This window comes from Mustela nigripes, chromosome 18 (assembly GCF_022355385.1).
Source record: "Mustela nigripes isolate SB6536 chromosome 18, MUSNIG.SB6536, whole genome shotgun sequence".
Classification (NCBI taxonomy): domain Eukaryota; kingdom Metazoa; phylum Chordata; class Mammalia; order Carnivora; family Mustelidae; genus Mustela; species Mustela nigripes.
Genome location: NC_081574.1, coordinates 17,285,135 through 17,305,313, shown reverse-complemented (window position 1 = coordinate 17,305,313; position 20,179 = coordinate 17,285,135). Strand labels below are relative to the sequence as shown.

Genomic DNA, 20,179 nt, shown 5'->3' with positions numbered 1-20,179 from the left:
CCATCAAAAGAAATGAAATCTTGCTATTTGCGATGACGTGGATGGAACTAGAGGGTATCATGCTTAGCGAAATAAGTCAATAGGAGAAAGACAACTATCATATGATCTCCCTGATATGAGGAAGTGGAGATGCAACGTGGGGAGGGGGGTTGGGGGGTAAGAAAAGAATAAATGAAACAAGATGGGATCAGGAGGGAGACAAACCATAAGAGACTCTTAATCTCACAAAACAAACTGAGGGTTGCCAGGGCAGGTGGCAGAGTAGGGAGAGGGTGGTGGGGTTATGGACATTGGGGAGGGTATGTGCTATGGTGAGTGCTGTGAAGTATGTAAACATGACGAGTCACAGACCTGTACCCCTGGGGCTAATAATATATTATATGTTTATAAAAAAATAAAAAAATAATTAAAAAAGAGAGAAGCCCCATTGTAATAATTCTGATCATATATACTTTAACTTAGCATATATTTTGGGAGAACAATTTGAATGAAGAGATCAAATTTGATTGCTAGAGAAAGAAACCATTCTTCATCATGCGTAGGAGTTTCCAGGATATGAGAGGGCAGAGACCTGCTGATCTCCCAATGGACTATATTTTATTAGTACTCCTTTCCTTCCTGAGAGCTGAACCAGACCCAGAGTCTGGAGGGTACAGCAGGAAACTGAACAGAGCCCTGCTCATTCTTCCTATGACTTTATGTAGCAAGAACCGCTCACTTCTCTGTGATACCCATAATTATTCCTATTCAAAGTCAGCTTTGCATGTGTAGTTTGTATAATTGGAATGTCAGGAAGGTGCCGAGGGAAGGAAACTCATCCATTGTGGAGTACCATCCAGTACTGAGGCTGGTACACACACTGGAAAAGCCGGGAGTAAACGGTGTAGTCAAGATGTGGTAATAGAGAAATCCATTCTGGACAAGATGCGGGTCCTACCTTCTCAAATGTAAAAGGACAGATAAGATTAAATAGCCCTCCCCCAATCATAAAACAATAAAAACTGAAATTTGTTTGAAAGTTAAAACTGCCCTCTCACCCAGCTTAAGGCTGTTTTAGAAAACTTTCAACTGTTTGGATGAGACCCACCCACAAAAATGGAAGAAAATCTCCTTTACTTAAAATCAGCTGACTGTAGATGCTGAAAACTTCTGCAGAACATCTTCATAGCAACACTAGACTATTGTCTGATCAAATCCCTGGCACCACAGCCTAGCCAAGAAGACCTATGAGACTAAACATCACCCTCCACCTTGTCACCTGGGCACCCATACACATCTCCTTAAACTACGCTTCATCTCCAAATACAAACAATCAGAAAGTCATACTTCTGAAAGGACATGGGACCCAATTTGAGCCAAGGAGATGCTGGGAGAAGCAAAGAAAGTTTTGCCTTTCCTGCTTTCTACTTCACTGAGAAACGAGAAGCAGTCAAGAGTCATTCTCAATCTCCCACAACCATCTGTAACCATTCATTGCACATGTGACCATCTACGCTGCCTTTTCTTTTGTTACTAAAGATGGACTCTCCGTGATTGTCCTCTAGAGCTCAATCAACCCTTTTAATTATCTAAGGACACGTTGCCCAGCAATTCTCAGCTGTATCTCCTGCATCATGAATTCCCCTCTCTACAGGATTCCTCTCATCAGCAGAAAAATATACTTTATTTTTCCCATCTTAAAAACCCTTCTTTGGGGGTACCTGGGTGGCTCAGTGGGTTAAAGCCTCTGCCTTCGGCTCAGGTCATGATCCCAGAGTCCTGGGATCAAGCCCCGCATCGGGCTCTCCACTCTGCGGGGAGCCTGCTTCCTCCTCTCTTTCTGCCTGCCTCTCTGCCTATTTGTGATCTCTGTCTATCAGATCAATAAATAAAATCTTAAAAAAAAAAACCCTGTTAAGTGACTGTTAAGGAGCACAATATTTTACTATCTACTTTCTACTAAAAACCACTGACTGGTACACTTTAAATGGGTGAATTGTATGTGAATGTGAAGTGTATCTCAGTAGAACTATTATTAATAATAATATTTATAATTTAATAATAATAGATATTATTTTAAAAAGAGGATGTTGGCAAATATATTTAAATATTTGAAATTGGGTTGAATAAGTCACAATGATATTTCAAATACTTTAATGGAAGATCTGAAAATATTTGCAAACTTATTCTACAAAAACGATATATCGTCTATTCATTAAGAAAAATGTGATAGAATAGAAAACAAAAAGAGGAAAACAAAGTACCTCCATTAAAAAAACCCTCTCTTGACATCATGCCTCCTTCGGGTTGCTGCTTTATTCCCTCCCTTCCTTTGCACCCGAAGTTTATTTTGAAAATTGTCTCTACTCTTTTTCAGCAATCTCTCTTTTCCCACACTTCATTGAACCTGCTCCATTCAAGCCATCATCTCGCCACTTCAATTAACACTACTCTTCAGGGGCACCAGGCACCTCCATGTAGCTACATCTGATCGTCAATTCTCAATCCTGATCTTTTCTATCAGTCATCGTCAATTCTCAATCCTGATCTTTTCTATCAGTCATCGTTGACACAGTTTGCCTACCATTTCCTTGTCATCCTTGCTACGCAGCTACAATGGTGCTGTGGAACAAATCCACCCCCAAACTCAGTAGTTGAAAGCATTTATTTTGCCCATTCATCTGCAGGTCACATGAGGGGTCTTCTAATCTAGGCTTGGCTCACCAGGGACCCAGCAGCAGGATGGGCTCAGATTTACTACACAGGTTATTCTATCTTGGGCCAGTGAACTCACCAGGCAGGTCACATTTATCTCCTGCAAGAGATCAAGTGGAAACATTGGATGCCTGTAAGGTCTAGATCTGGCACTGGCATTTCTACCAACATTCTATTGGCCAAAGAAAATCATGTCTTTGAGCCCCAAATCAGAGGACCCGTAAATATGTTCTATTTTTAGGGGCAATACTTACATTGTCATATGGCAAAAAGCATGGACACAGGGAGGGGTGAAGAATGGGGTGTTTAATTTAATCTACTGTGCATCCTTGAATCACTTTCTTCATTGATTTCTAGAATCTACACTCTACCTGTTTTACTTTTTCCCTTTGGCTATTCCTTCCCAGAAGTGGAATTGGAATGCCTCAAGGATCACCCTTGGACTTCTTCTCTAGCTATAGGGATTCTTTGGTGATATCATCTAGCTTTATGGTTCTAAAAATTGTTTATGTGCTGATGTCTCCCAGTTTACATCTTCACTATGACCTCTCCCCTGAATTCCAGAATCATACACCCAACACCCAAGCCTAGACTTGAATGTCTAACAGTAATTTTAAACTTAACATGTCTAAAAACAAAATCCTGATCTTCTTCTTCTTCTTTTTTTTTTTTTTGTGAAGATTTTATGTATTTGACAGAGAGATCACAAGTAGGCAGAGAGGCAGGCAGAGAGAGAGGAGGAAGCAGGCTCTCTGCCAAGCAGAGAGCCCGATGCAGAGCTCAATCCCAGGACCCCGAGACCACGACAATGAGCTGAAGGCAGAAGCCCAACCCACTGAGCCACCCAGGCGCCCCCTAATCTTCTTCTTAAAGTATTCCCCATGTATGTCCCCAGAACCATTGCCCTTTCCTTCCAGATACTCAGGTAAACCCTTAGAGTCGTCTTTCCTTTTTCTTGTCACCATCATCTCTTATATTTTAACAGCCTCTTCCTCCCTAGAATCTGTTTTCAATATAGCAGCTAGAATAAATTTTTAAGGATATACATCAGATAATGTCATTCTTCTGCTCAAAACCCTTTAATGACCCTTCAACTCACCTACGGACTTCAAAGCCATGGGCAATCTGATATTCTGTTATTCTTTGACCCTATTTCTTCTCCCTTCCTCACTCACTCAATTCCAAGCACATGAACTTCCCTGATGTTTCCTGTATGCATGGCCCTTGGAGCATTCACAACATTATGTTGACATTGTCTGTTTATGAATCTATCTTTGCACTCAACCATAAATACCCATAAACACCAAGATAGGACCAGGTCTAACTCATTTTGGGATCTGTCTGGTAAGGCATGGGGCACATAGGAAACAGTCCTGTGTCTATAGGGGCCAGGAACTTCCCTGAGTAAAGCTGGCTAGATATAAACTAATAAAAAGAAACACTAGGGAATAATTGCCCTCTTGTAATACCAAGTGGCAGCAACTATGCAAACTTCATCCTATTCTTGCCACCCCCGTGGCAGCCAGAAGAGATTGTATTTGCATTTTCCGAAATAGAAGAGGCCCTTTCAGCTTCCAGGCTTACTAGATCTTCCTTAAAGACAAGGGGCGCCTGGGTGGCTCAATGGGTTAAAGCCTCTGCCTTTGGCTCAGGTCATGAACCCGGGGTCCTGGGATCGAGCCCTGCATCAGGCTCTCTGGAGCCTGCTTCCCTTCCTCTCTTTCCGCCTGCCTCTCTGCCTACTTGTGATCTCTGTCTGTCAAATAAATAAATAAAATCTTAAAAAAAAAAAAAAGACACTGTAAAGCAAAAGAAGTAGGTGCAAGAGACTGGAAATCATTTACTGGGTGAAAAGAAACCTCCATGTTATCAGATAGGCAAAACTAGTCATATTTTCCACATAACCTTTAATATCCCATTCCCAGAGGCCTTCCTTAGTTCTTGATGATAATAAGACCCAACTTTTTTTTTTTTTTTAACTTTCCAGGACTTCAAAACATTTTTTAAAATTTTAGTATCATTAACATACAGTGTTATTTTAGGGTATAGAGCATAGTGAGCCAACAACTCTAGACGTTGCTCAGTGTCCATCGAGATAAGTATATTCAATCTCCTTCACCTGTTTTACCCATGCCCCTACCTCCCCTCTGGTAACCACCAGTTTGTTCTCTATAGTTACCAGTCTGGTTTTTCATTTATCTCTTTTTTCTTTGTTCTTTAGCTTTGTTTCTTAAATTCCACGTATGGGTGAAATCACATGGTATTTTTCTTTCCCTGACTGTCTTATTTCACTCAGCATTATACCTTCTGGATCCATCTACATTGTTGCAAATGGCAAGAGTTCACTCTTTTTCATGGCTGAATAATATTCCTACAGATATAGATATCACATATATCTATATCTATATATAGATATATAGATATCACATCTTCTTTATCCACTCATCTATCAACAGGTACTTGGATTGCTTCCATAATTTGATTATTGCAAATAATGCTTCAGTAAGCAGAGAGGTGCGTCTATCTTTCTGAGTAAGAGCTGAATTTATCACGTGCCAGGAGCTGTTCTAAGCCCTGGATATATATTAACTCATTTATTTCTCACAACAACTCTTCTCTCCTCACCTTGCTGTTGGGTTGACAGGTTAAATAACTTCTCCTGGATCATTCACCGTCTTCTTCTGAGGTATGATATCAAAACAAAGATAGGATATGAAGGAATAGGCAATACCATGAGAAACTGCACACAAATACCGTTTAACTCAAACAACTTCCATTCTTTTATTTCCTTCAATGAGCCCAGGAACAACTGCAAGTAAGCAAGAGATGATAGCTGGTACAAGGCCCACACCACCTGTTTGGGGATTGACTAGTGTCTCTCAATGTCCCTGGTGCCACTGACTCCCACCATAGACCTGGTGGGCTCTGCTTGCCAAGGTCTTCACTCTAGTCTTCACCAGGGGTGAAGTCATGATTATTATGTGGTGGTCCGTGACCCCTGATAGTTAGGGATATATATTCATCATGGCTTTGCTGGCTGGCTCCGTGTTCTGAGTGGGGAGGCTGAGTACTCTGGGTATACCTTAGGATCTACTGGCTTGCACTTGCATCAGCCCTATTCTGATTGGCTACACCCCAACTTACATAAGCCATTTCAGCATTACATATGCATTGTTAGCTAGTTATGCTATTCCTTATCAATACATTCCAGAGCTTTCTGGAACTTTTCTTTCTTTCTTTCTTTTTTTTTTTTTAAAGACTTCATTTATTTATTTGACAGAGATAGGTTATAAGTAGGCAGAAAGGCAGGCAGAGAGAGAGGAGGGAAGCAGGCTCTCTGCTGAGCAGAGAGGCTGAAGTGGGGCCCCATCCCAGGACCCTGAGATCATGACCTGAGCCGAAGGCAGAGGCTTAACCCAATGAGCCACTCAGGTACCCCTGGAACTTTTCTAAACTTGCTTATGACTTTGGGGGATAGCAGGTATTTGTAAACTCTTTTGAGGGATGAAGCCATATGCTAATCTGTAATGGAGTGTATATCTACATATATATATGATTTTCATTGCTTTTGTAAAAAATGCTTATAAGAATATTTTGGTGGGAAAGCTTGTTTACCATTTTTTTAAAGCATAGCAAGTAAGTTTTGATTTATCTCTGTCAAAATGCAAGTTGTGGCATCCTTTAATCACACATAGCTAGTTAGTGACAAAGCCAGGATTTATGTCCATGCAGTCTAAATGCAGAGTCCACATTCTTTTTTTTTTTTTTTTTTAAGATTTTATTTATTTATTTGACAGACAGACCACGAGTAGGCAGAGAGGCAGGCAGAGAGAGGGAGGGGGAAGCAGGCTCCCCGCCTAGCAGAGAACCCGATGCAGGGCCGGATCCCAGGACCCTGGGATCATGACCTGAGCTGAAGGCAGAGGCTTTAACCCACTGAGCCACCCAGGTGCCCCCAGAGTCCACATTCTTAACTTGTATATTACATTGCCTCTTTTCCTAGAACTGATACTTCACACTGAAGTGACTACTGCCAAGTATACAGACCATACCTGGAGAAAATCAGAGCTATCAGAGGCCAGACTCGGCTACATAAGAGGTATCTTAAAAAGCAACTGAAAATGCTAATAAACTAGTGTATAGGGATCTTTAAATTACTGTACTTTTCTTACATTGTAATAAGTTATTAAGCCTTTTATTTTAATTAAACATCCTCAGATACAATATGGCTAGCATGATTGCAGCTGTTGTAAGTTTTGCCCATCTATAGCTTTTCAAGAAAATATTCTCCTAGGTTTCCAGATGGAAATTCATCTAAAATTTCTCTTGGCTCTGTACCACCTTCAGAGAGAGAAATCTGGGCCATTGGCACAAAGGGCATTTCTGGCACGAGAATAACTTATCTTCTAAGGCCAAGGTGAGGAAATGGCACTGCCTCAGCTAAGCTCTAGCCTGTTCTCGTGAATTTGCAGAGAAGGCTTTGCTCAGAGCAAGGAAGAAAAAGTGGATTTAGCAGATCTGAGATACTGCTAACCGGTGAACTTGGATCTGGGGCAGACTAATGAGAAGTACATGGATGGAATAACCACACCAAGTCTAGCTGAACTATGGACACTGCAAGTTAATGACTGTGTAACTTACAAAGTGCGTTCATATGATCTCCATGGGGAAAAACAAACATTACATCATAGCCCAGAAGGCAAGTGCCCTTTGAGTTGGTGGCTCTTTCGTGTCAACAGTATGGCTCACGAGAGAGCTGTGTGCTCACGTTTTTATACCACATGGACATGATTTTTCTGAAAATATTTTTGAAAATGGCAAGATGTCACATGACTATGATCCTCAACAATTCTTGGAGATAGTCAGGGCCTGTACAAAATCTTGAATTTTCAGATGAGGAAACAATTAAACCTGATCTTTCTTTGCTTAAGATTTCTGCTATGTGTAAAATGTTGGATATTTTATTCCCAGTTGCTGTCTTTGTCAGAAAGGATGTTGTAGTGGTTATGAATTCCTATTAACATCTGATGTATGCCTCATAAAAGAATGAAACTAACACTCCAGAAGGACTTATAAAACACCCAGGTCTTCTAATCCTCATGACAATGCTACGATAAAATCAGAATTTTAGAATGACAGAGCTGAAGCATATTTACTAAGATTAACCAACTAGTAATGGTCAGAGATATGATTCAAGCTCATCTGACTTCAAGCTTTGTTCTTTTCATTAGGGCACAGTACATTCCTCATGGAATTGCGTTTAGCTGTAAAAGATTAAGTAATGATCTCAGCCCTTTCCTGTTTAGAGCTCAGTATTAGTCCATATAAACCTAAACCTTATAAATACTTAATGTAAAGTACATTTACTACTTTCCACTGGAGGGGGAAAAAGCAATTTCCAATTGATCGAACGCATGTTCAGATGTTTACCAGTAGAATAGTTTCAGGCAATCTGGACTTTTAATCTTTATCCCCCAGAAATTTTCTTATTTATTTGTATTGATAAACAGATGCAGTAGATACATTTGAATTAGGGTAAATATGACAGCTTCTCATAATTGGCCATCAGGGGACCAGGTGGGATATTTCTCATTCAGGGAGATGGCCATAGTCAAGGGGCACAAGGTGAGTTAGGGGCATTTAATGTATTATGTTGATAATACATAATACACTTCTCAATGCTATCCTGTTCTGTGCATTAACTTAAGATTCAAAACCAGAAGAATGTGTATTGTGACAGATTTTAATTGTACTGATGGAGGTTTTCCTATTCAACCATGTATTTTAAACAATGGTACAAATTTATGAAACAGACGAATATTGGTTAAAGTTATAATCTGAAATCCCAGATTGATAACAAATGTCACTCATAATATTAATTACATTCCTGACCTTGTTTTATGTACATGGTAGTCCTAAATAAACCTACTTATTTATTTAGGTGAGAATATTAACATCACAGTAATTACCTTTATAAATTTCTTTTTTTTTTTTAAGATTTTATTTATTTACTTGAGAGAGAGACAGTGAGAGAGAGCATGAGTGAGGAGAAGGTCAGAGAGAGAAGCAGATTCCCTATGGAGCTGGGAGCCCGATGCGGGACTCAATCCCGGGACTCCAGGATCTTGACCTGAGCCGAAGGCAGTCGTCCAACCAACTGAGCCACCCAGGCGTCCCCACAGTAATTACCTTTAATACTGAACATATAAAAGAACGATTTGGGGGCACCCGGGCGGCTCAGTCGTTAAATGTCTGCCTCCCTCTCAGGTCATGATCCCCACGGCCCTGAATGTAGCCCTATATGGGCTTCTCTGCTCAGCAGGAAGCCTACTTCTCCCTCTCCCACTCCCCCTGCTTGTGTTCCCTCTCTTGCTGTGTCTCTGTCAAATAAATAAATAAAATCTTTTAAAAAATAAACAAAAGAACGATTTGTCACCTGGGTTTAATACACTGTAGAGACAAATTTCTATTTGACCCATGTAAACCTTGTTTTTTCTTAAGACAGTCTCCATTCACGTCCCCTCTACTGGAAGAAGGCCGTTTCTCTAAACTACCACAATGCCTCGTTTACTATTAAATAGGAGGCAGGAAACGGAGACCACCCGAGATTATCCCATGCACGGACACATCTCTTTTTCTTTTTTTTTTTTTTTCAATTTATTTATTTTCAGAAAAACAGTATTCATTATTTTTTCACCACACCCAGTGCTCCATGCAATCTGTGCCCTCTGTAATACCCACCACCTGGCACCCCAACCTCCCACCCCCCGCCCCACGCCACTTCAAACCCCTCAGATTGTTTTTCAGAGTCCATAGTCTCTCATGACACATCTCTTTTGATGGAAGGCCATAAAAGTAGGTACAGGCAGAGGAAAGAGAGAAAAAGGAGTTGCTGAAGAAAGTCATCTGAAGGTGGGTGATGCAGAGTAGTTACATTTTTATCTTAGTTTGGGAGGGAGAGAGGAGAGGTTCAGCTGGAAAGAATTCAAAAGGAAAACATTCATAATTTTTTGAGTCACACTTAAGGTGAGATATAAAAGTAGAGAGAACAGAAGAGAAAAAAGATCGTAGCTTTAATAGTTAACAATCACTGAACGATTCAATCAGTTTGGCAGGGGAGAACGTGAGACACAGAATGGTTCAACAGCTTGCCCAAATTTATACAGCTGGAAAAAAGGAGTTTGAATTCCAATCCTGGCAATCGGAACCCTTATTTTTATGGGACTATTAACAAAGTGGATGGAGCCAGGATACTTCCAAGAACGGACGTAGAGACCAAGGGAGTAACGGGCCGCAGGGGGCCAGACCCCATATTTAAAAATCACCAAGGGGCTAAATATGGTTATGTTTTACTAATGGTCAGAGCGATTTCTATACATTAGTTCATTTAATTCTGCTAAAAATTCTGTGAGTGACACTTTGTTTTATTTCTTAGACGAGGCCACGTGGGACATGATAAACGTACCCTTCTTGCATTGAGTTACACCTCAGGAGACGCTCTGGAGTAAGACAAGGAAGACTGAAGGTGACTTGGCAACAGAACGGAACCGGGCAAGGTAAGCTCCCTGAGAGAAAGGAGGAAAAGTGCCCCATTTAGGGAGTGGTCGGTTCCAACTTTCAAACCTCCGCAGCCGGCCCGCCAAGGCGTCACAAAGCCCGCCCCTCAGGCACAAAGCCACGCCCCCTTCCGTGGTTGTTCTTTGACCTCCCAATACTTCCCTCCTTCTCTTTGGCCCCTCCCACTCCGCCTAGCATCATTTCCTGTGCGCTGGATGCTAATTGGCTTAGCGGTCGGAAGTGAGGGCGGGCGGTGGGGCCGTTGCCGCAGTGACAGTGCTGGGGGAGTCCGAAGATGGCGGCGTCGCGTCGCTCTCAGCATCATCACCACCATCATCAACAACAGCTCCAGCCCGCCCCAGGGGCTTCGGCGCCGCCGCCACCACCTCCCCCCCCACTCAGCCCCGGCCTGGCCCCGGGGACCACCCCAGCTTCCCCAACGGCGGGTGGCCTGGCCCCCTTCGCCTCCCCGCGGCACGGCCTAGCGCTGCCGGAGGGGGATGGCAGTCGGGATCCGCCCGACAGGCCTCGATCCCCGGACCCGGTTGACAGTACCAGCTGTTGCAGTACCACCAGCACAATCTGTACCGTCGCCGCCGCTCCCGTGGCGCCGGCGGTTTCCGCTTCATCTGCCGTCGGGGTCGCTCCCAACCCAGCCGGCGGTGGCAGTAACAATTCACCGTCGTCCTCTTCTTCCCCGACTTCTTCCTCATCTTCCTCTCCATCCTCCCCTGGATCGAGCTTGGCGGAGAGCCCCGAGGCGGCAGGAGTTAGCACCACAGCAACATTGGGGCCTGGGGCAGCGGGACCTGGGCCAGGGGTCCCAGCAGTGAGCGGGGCCCTACGGGAACTGTTGGAGGCCTGTCGCAATGGGGACGTGTCCCGGGTAAAGAGGCTGGTGGACGCGGCAAACGTGAATGCTAAGGACATGGCCGGCCGGAAGTCTTCTCCCCTGCACTTCGCTGCAGGTCAGAGACTTTTATTAATCCAGGGGTTTGGTCTTGGGGTCGGGGGTCTGGGTAGGGATAGAAAACAAGTTATGATGGACTAGAATGGGGGCGTGGTTATGGTTCTTTAACACCTCACCGGAAGACTAGAGGTTTCCTTTCTTTAGGATAGTGCCTGGATGACGGGGGCGTGGTAGGGGAACGTGTGAATCCGTTCTTAAGTGTTTGCTTCGTGATATTTGCGTTTCCAAACTCCTTTAGTGGTAGTCTCCGGATATGGGTGTACTTAAACTTTTTCAGTTCCGAGTGTGAAGGAATAAAGTTAGAATCGGGCTGTCTTAAGAGTTGTGTCATTTGTTGGCTAGTTTCTTTCGTTTTTACAACAAGGGCATGTCCCAGGAGAATAGTCTAAACCAAAAGAGGTTTAACTCAACAAGTGTTTAAGGATCTATCGTAGTCTTGCTAAGCTAATGAAAGACATAAATGAAATTTGTGAAACTTTCCCCCTTTCTCAAGGAGCTTACAGTTTAACTGAGCTTATAGTTTAACTGCCTATATGAAACAGCTGGAGAAGAATATTTGGATACATTATGTGACGGTAGAAGAAATAGGCTTTAAAGTGCTGGACTTCTATTTGTTACTTTTCTGACAGTTTACCTTATCTAGATCGCCTCCGTTTTCTCAGGGGAGAAAATGATATACCAAGTTTGTGTGAGGACTTAGCGAGAAGCATCTGAGCCATTGGTTCTCCCCCCCACCCCCAAATGCTGGTTCCTGGACCCCACACGTGTAACTAGGTATTTGCTGGAGTGTTGCATATTTTAGGTGAAGTAGCATTTCTTTTTCTTTAGGTCACATGAAAGGTCTAAGTCTGATATCATGAGTCAACTGAGGTTTTCTTTAGCGTACCTTGTTCCGAATTGGACTATTTTAGCACATGTCACAGATCTTTTTAAAAAGATTTTATTTATTTATTTGACAGAGAGAGAGCACAAGGCAGAGCAGCAGGCAGAGGGAGAAGCAGGCTCCCTTCTGAGCAAGGAGCCCAATGTCAGACTGGATCCCAAGACCCTGGGATCATGAGCCAAAAGGCAGGCGCTTAACTGACTGAGCCACCCAGGCACCCCTACATGTCACAAATCTTGTATTCCTCAGCATACTGCATTATAAATAATCATTAACGGATGGTAGTGATATTTATTTCTGTGATAATGTACTTATTTAGGTTTAGTCACACATAAAATGGTGCTTGTCTCCCAAATCAACTTTTTCCTGTTTGCGAAGTAGTTACTTTTTATTCTGTTTTAGAGGTTTATGTGTGCAGAGATAAGTTATCAGACAGACAGTAAACCACAGTCCTGTAATGATGTTTTAATTATGAAAACTGACTTTGAACTTTTTTTTTAAAGATTTTAAAGATTTTATTTATTTATTTGACAGACAGAGATCACAAGTAGGCAGAGAGGCAGGCAGAGAGAGAGAGGGGGAAGCAGGCTCCCTGCTGAGCAGAGAGCCTGATGCGGGGCTCGATCCCAGGACCCTGGGATCATGACCTGAGCTGAAGGCAGAGGCTTTAACAAACCATTGAGCCACCCAGGTGCTCCTGAACTTTTTTTTTTTTAAGAAATAAATTTTTTCGTTTTGTGGAAATCATAAAAACAGTAAAACTCTACATGGTATTAAATCGTAACACTCTGTAGTCATTTTATGATACTTTCATGTTTGTGTGCATAGCACAACAAATTGGTTAAATCTGGTCTTCTGTGTGTAGGATGAGTAGTTAACAGTAATTCTTAGTTGACTCTTAGTTGGTTAGAATGCGAGTAACGGGATTTTCATGGAAAAGTGGTTTTAAAAGAGGAAACTGGAACAATCCCTAGGATGGAAAAGTTTAGAAATTGTAATTCATTTGTTCCACAAATGTTTTGTTACTTGTCAGAGGTCACATGTTAAATACTGACAAAATTTTGATGTGGCAGATACCTTTGCCCTCATGGAGCTTACAGTCTAATAGGGAAGATTAAAGAAGAACAGCAGTAATAAAATAGCACATTAGTAACCCGAAGTTATTGTAATAAACCGTTGTGGAGGGGTAATACAGATTCTTGTCCTGGTTTTGAGCATTTAAGGAAGTCTTTTTAGATGGATAGGGATTTAAAGGATGAGTCCGATCTCTCCAATCTCATTGAAGGAATGTTAACACCTTAATTTCCATTTAGCAATGATTTTATGGTTCCAGAGAATAAATGAAACCATTTAAAAAATCTCAGAAGTGGTGTGAAGTCATATTTAAATCCTTACAACTTTTAAAAATATTATAGTTCTTTCCAGCAGCAGAATTAAGAATTTTTTCTATCCCATTTCAGACTGTGATAATACTTGTTTCAAATATGGTTTAGAGAAAATAATGGAATCATTCTATCCACTATTAGAGACATAATCTTCAGTTTCCATTGTTGATACAGATTCTCAAACTATTTCTAATGCCTTCGTAAGATGGCCACATCCGAGGGACCCAGGCTTTTATTGTTGACTGGAATTTAAAGTTGACTTTCTCTTCTATAGATGAGACCCTTGATCCTGGTTTTCTGTCGTTCTAAGGACAGCAGTCAAAGCTTTATAAAAAGTATCAATTTAGAGTGGTATTCTCTTTTAAGTTTAGTTCCCAGTAGTGACATACATATTTTTGTCACAGGGACCAGTATGTATTCATGAGATCACTTTTTGAAGAAAAGCTTAGATGAGGTGTTTTTTTTTTTAAAACGGCTTTAACAAAATGTTGAATTCCAAGGTTTCATGGTACTCACTTTAATTTGATGAAATTTTGAAATAGGCTTCCTAGGTAGTTAATTAACATAAAGATTAGGATATGTAAAATGAGGCTCTTCAGTATCAAATCTAGCAAAATATGCATGACAGTTTTATGCTTTCTTTTGACTTGAATGGTATTACAACAACACACATGGAACTATTTAAAGTTTGCCCAAGTCATTCCGGACTCTTCAGACTTTTTAGCATGACCATGCTTGTCTTTTTTTTCTTCACCACTGTACAAATGAAGTTCCTACACCTGAAAAAAAGACACAAATAGCACTGTGTCCTCTAAACGCATCCGTGGCTAAGAAAACAGTCAGAGTGCTTCAGCCGTGGCGTGGGAATCTATTTTGTACTTAACATGGTCTGCAGAGCAAGTTCGTGGATTGCACTTTCTAGCAAATGCCCAGCCTCGGGGTAGAGGCTCTAATTTGGTAAAAGGTATTAGCTTTTAAATGTCTTCTCAGTTTTTCTTTTTCTAGTCTTTTCTTAAAATCTTGTGCTTTGTTTAAGGTACCCTTTAAAACAAAAGTTACATTGAACTTTTAGTTAGAAAGGTGTGCTAAGTTTCTCTTACAGTTAATGATATTCTTTGGAGCAAATGATTTAAAGAACAAAATAGCTGTTTGTAAGATACTATGTAGAAGTTGGTAACAAGCAAACTGGTCAACAGAGGAGTGTTTGCATAAATTAAAATACTGTATAATTTCTGTTACGTATCCATCTGCTTGTATATTTCTCTATCCATTAGTCTGTCTAATATTTTGAACATGTCCCTGCTCAAATTTCAAGCACCTGTGCAGCTTCCCCTGACAACACCAGTATATGCACGTTATTATCTAGAGTTCAGTGTTTGTTCACAAATTTGTCTTTTAGTGTAAAGTCTATACAAATCTTATTTGTGCATTCGTTGAGTTTTGACAGATGCAAGCACCTGTGCAACTCAGACCCTTATAGAAAGGCGTCATCACCTCAGAAAGTTTCCTCCTGCCATTTTCCTAAGTCCCTGTCCCAGATACAAACACTGTTTTTTTTTTTTTTGTCCACTCTAGATTACGAGTTGCCTGTTTTAGAAGTTCATATAAATGGAATTATATAATTCCGTAATTCCAAATATAATTATATGATATTTACTCTTTTTTCTGCAAGATTTATTTGGCTCAGTTAATGTTTTTGATGTTGTATCAGTAGCTCCTTTTCCCTGCTGGGTAATATGTCATTATGTAAATGTGCTACACCCGGTTTATCCCTTCTCCTATTGATGAACTTTTAGGCTATTTCCAGTTTTGAGCTATTGTGAATAAAGCTGCTGTGAACATTCCTGTAAAAATTTTTTTTTGTGGACATAGATTTTCTTTCTCTTGTGCAAATACCTAGTATTGAAACTACTGGGGCTGAGGGTAGGTAAGTACTCAGTTTTGTAAGAAACTTCCCAAAGTGGATGTACCATTTTACATTCTCATTAACAATACATGAGAGTTCTACTCACCATTTCCTGTTCTTAAGTGTTTCAGTTTTAACCCTTTTGGTGGGAATGTGTGGCATCTCATTTTGATTTGTTTTGCATTTCCCTGAAGTCTAATGTTGAAGACTTTTTCATGTGTTCAGTTGCCATTTATATATCTTTTATGAAGTTTTGTCTTTTTTAAATTGGATAAAGTTTACTTTTATTGGGTTTATCTTTTTATTGTTGAGTTTTAGTCCTTTGCTAGCTACACGTTATACATGTTGTGTTGATCCATTTTTAATAGGTCTTTTGAACAGATGTTTTTAAATTTAAATTTATTAAATATATGTCATTTATATATTTATTTTACAGTTATTATTTCCTGTGACCTATGACCTGGATAAGAACTTTTACCTGTTCCCAAGTAACAAAAATATGTTTCTTACTAAAAACGGTATGGTTTTAGCATTTACATTTAGGTTTGTGATCACCCTTATGTTTATTGTTATCTTTGAGCTTGAGTTGAGGTGGTTTGTTTGTTTGTTTGTTTGTTTATCTGTGTGGCTATCCAGTTTTTTTTTTTTTTTTTTTAGGACCATTTCTTGAAGAGGTTTTTTTCCCTATTGGATTGCTTTTTTTCCATTGTCAAGAATCAGATGTTTGTATAAGTGGGGGGTCTATATCCAGACTTTATATCTGTCTTACCTCTCTGTTTTTATGTCAGAATTACATTGCCTGGGTAACTGAGGCTTTGTAGTTAGTTTTGAAGTTGATAGTGTGAATGTTCCAACTTAGCTCAGCTTTTTCAAGATGCTTTGGATTTCCTAGGTTTGTTGAACTTTCATTGAAATTTTAACTTCACATAGTTCTACAGCATGGCATGCTGAGCTGATAATTGGGGTTATGTTGAATCTATAGGTCGGTTTGGGGAAAATTGACATCTTAAGAATATCGAGTCTTCCAATCCATGACTATTATTTAACCATTTATTTTCTCTTAGCAGTTTTCATAAATTCTAGTGTGGGGAGCCTTTCATGAGATTTTTTTTAATTCTAATTTTTAAAAGAAAATTATTATTTCTAATAGTTCTTTTGTAGATTCTTTAGGATTTTATTAAAGAATCGTATCTTCAAATAGAGGCAGTTATGACATATTTGTTCTTTTTGATAATGTTGAAAAAAGTGATGAGGGTGGATATCTTTGTCTTGTTCCAACTCTCAGGGGAACAACAGTATTTCACCATTAAGTATGTTAGCTTTAAGTTTTTCATAAGTATCCTTCTCTCAAATAGAAGAAGCTCTTTTCATTTCTGGTTTGTTGAGTGGGTTTATCATAAAATGGTGTTGAATTTTATCAAATGCCTTTTCTGCATATTTTGAGATAACCATATGGGCTTTATCCTTTATTCTTTTATTCTTTTAATATATTACATTGCATTTATGAAATGTTAAGTCAACCTTGCATTTTTGGGGTAGACACTATTTGGTCATGATGTCTATTCCTTTTTATATATTCCTAGATTTTGTTTGCTAATGTTCTGTTAAAGATTTTTGCATAGATCTAAGTTTATGAGAAATATTGGTTTGTAATTTTCTTATCTTTTTTGTTTTTGTTTTTGTAATACCTTTGTCAGGTTTTGGCATTAGGGTTATGCTACCTTCCAAATAAAGTGTATTTGGAAGTGTTTATTTCTTTTTATTCTGAATGATTTTTTTGGACACTTGCCATCATTTTCCTTAAATATTTGATAGAATCCCCCAAAGAAACTAACTAAACCATAGTTTTCTTTGTGGGAAGATTTTTGATACTGAATTTAATTTCTTTAATAGGTAGATGGCTAAGATACTCAGTTATTATCCCTCAATTTTGGTGAGTTATATTTTTCAAGGAATTTGTTTATTTTGTCTGAGTTGTTGAATTTGTTTGCATAGGTGTGCTTATAGCATTCTATTTTATTATTGTTATATTGTCTCTAAAAGCTAATGAGACAGACTCCTTTATTATTTTTCATACTGATAATTTGTGTTTTCTTTGATTAGACTAGCCAGAGTGTTTATCAGTTCTACTGATTTTTTCATAGTGCCAACTTTCAGCTGTGTTAATTTTGTCCATTGTTTGTTCTCTTAATTATTTCCTCCTTTCTACTTATTTTGACTTTACTGTATTAGTTACTTGTTGCTGTTTTTGAAATACCCCAAAACGTAAGAGCTTAAGGTAACGAACATTTATTATTTCATAGTTGCTTTGGGTCAGGATTCCAGGTGTGGGTCAGCAATCTGGGCATGACTTAGCTATGTCTTCTGGCTCAAGATCTCTCATTTGACTTCAGTCAAAATGTGGGTTGGGCTTGTGGTCTTATCTGAAGGCTTGACGAGGGCAGAATCTCCTAACAAACTGTTCACGTGATTGTTAACAGGATTTATTTCATTGGCGGTTGTTGGACTGCGGTCTTTCAGTTCCATAAAGCAGCTCCCAACATGACATTTGGCTTCTTTCAGAGCCAGCAAGTGAGAGAACAAAAGAGATCAAGCAAGATGGAAGCTAGAGTCTTTTTAAAATGTAATATTACAAGTATTCCCTCATCAACTTTTGTAGTATTCTGTTAGCTAGAGGTTAATCAGTACGACCAGCCTGTATTAAAAGGGAGAGGATTACACTGGGGCATATATAATGGGAGATGGAGGTCACTGGGAGTCATCTGAGGAACTATATTGCACATTTACTTTGTTTTTCTCTTATAAATTTCATTTAGTTTTAGTTCTACAAGTAAACGTGTGATAGATAGTCCCCAGAGATGACTACCACATATTCTTCCTCTTTAGGTATATGTATACTGTATCACTTATCAAAAGGTGGAGGCTTTTTCCTTCCACCTGTATTTGAGTTGGTTTTGTGATTTGCCAGGATGAATGGAATGTGGCAGTTTTGCGTGTAACACCTGAGCCTTCAGAGATCTTAAGTTTTCACTTTCATGCATTGGGAACTTTCTTGAACCCAGCCACCATGCTTTTAGAAGGACCATGGAGAAGTAAGGCTTGTGCCTTTCAGCCAGAACCCACTGCCAGCTGAGTGAGTGAAGCTTGGGTATTCCAGCCTCATCAAGCCTCCAGACGATTGTATCATCAGAATAATAAGTAGTAGTTGTTATTTTGAGCCATAGATTTTGGAATAGTTTGTTATATAGCAATAGATAAGAAATCATTATTTATAGCTACAATTCTAGCCATATCTGTTGCAAATGCTCACTGCTAGTCCTAGTATTGATGTCTCTAGTTTTTTTTTGGTAGTCTGTCACTTATTCGCTGGAGCTTACTCAGGAAGGTGTCCTGGAAACAGCAATGCCTGAAATTTTTTTTTTTAAGAGATTTTATTTATTTATTTGACAGACAGAGATCACAAGTAGGCAGAGAGGCAGGCAGAGAGAGAGAGAGAGAGAGAGAGAGAGAGGAGGAAGCAGGCTCCCTGCTAAGCAGAGAGCCTGATGCAGGGCTCCATCCCAGGACCCTGGGATCTTGACCTGAGCTGATGGCAGAGGGTTTAAACCACTGAGCCACTCAGGTGCCCCAATCTGAAATTTTTTTAATGCCAGTAAAAGCCGTTGCCTTATTCTAGAAGTCAGTTTGACTGTATATAAAATTTTTGGTTCTTTTTTTCTTTCCCGAGTATTTAAAAAATTATCCCATTTTTTCCTGGTAAAAGCTGCTAATGTTGAAAGTCTGATGGTAATCTGATTTTCTTTATGTCCCAAGGATTTTTTCCTCCTGCACAATGTCAACATATTCTAACAGAATTTATCTTAGTCTTAGTGTCTCTAAGTAGATTTTCTCAGATATATGTTGTGTTTTTTTACATTGCTCCAGATCTTGTATTTTAGAAAAATATTTTTGAATTTTAGTTTTTAGTTTTTGGGCTTTTTTTTCTTTTTATGTATATTGGAACTTTACCTTTCACTAAATTTGCCACTTGCTCTGTGTGTGTATGTGGTAAAAGAATACATAATATAAAATTTACCATTTTAACCATTTTTAAGTGTTAGTTCATTGTTAGTAAGTACATTCACAGTGTTGTACAACCATCACCACTGTCCATTTCCAGAACTTTTCATCATCTCAAATATAAACTCTTGTGTCCATTTAAACACTAACTGCTCATTCCCACCTTACCCCAAGCCCTGGGAACTGTCATATACTCTTTTTTTTTTTTTAAAGATTTTATTTATTTATTTGACAGAGATCACAAGTAGGCAGAGAGGCAGGTGGGGGAGGGGAGACAGGCTCCCCACTGAGCCCCATGAGGGGCTTGATCCCAGGACCCTGGGATCATGACCTGAGCCGAAGACAGAGGCTTTAACCCACTGAGCCACCCAGGCGTCCCTGTCACATACTCTTGAATCCTTTTTAAAAAAATATATTATGAGATATTATGAGATATTATGTTAAGGGCTTTTTTATAATAAAATGGTTTCCTCATAGTCTATTTATGTAGATTTTTTGACAAGTTTTGTCTACTCTTCTGTCTTTTCTTTTCCCTTGGGGCATCCCGTTCCTTCCAAAGGAGCTGTATAGATCACAGCTAGGTGTTCATTCTTTCCAGACCTCAAGTGATTCTTTGGCAGTTAAAAGGGGAAAGAAATACACCTGGGAGATAGAAGAAGTATCATCAGGGGCCACATTATGAGCATGCATAAGTTTAAAAATGGGATCTTAAGCTTAGATCTCAG

At 39.7% G+C, this 20,179-nt stretch overlaps 1 protein-coding gene and 1 pseudogene across 1 annotated transcript in view; one reads left to right on the top strand and one right to left on the bottom strand.

The window, feature by feature from the left end:
* LOC132006538 (PEST proteolytic signal-containing nuclear protein-like) overlaps nucleotides 1-10,910 on the bottom strand; it is a 19,035-nt pseudogene extending 8,125 nt beyond the window's left edge.
* The window catches only part of TNKS (tankyrase), a 207,978-nt gene continuing 198,066 nt past the window's right edge, over nucleotides 10,268-20,179 (top strand). Inside the window, exon 1 of the mRNA XM_059384394.1 lies at nucleotides 10,268-11,219. Within this exon, the coding sequence (XP_059240377.1) occupies nucleotides 10,547-11,219 (673 nt within the window). The 5' untranslated portion in view covers nucleotides 10,268-10,546. The remainder of the gene's footprint in view (nucleotides 11,220-20,179) is intronic.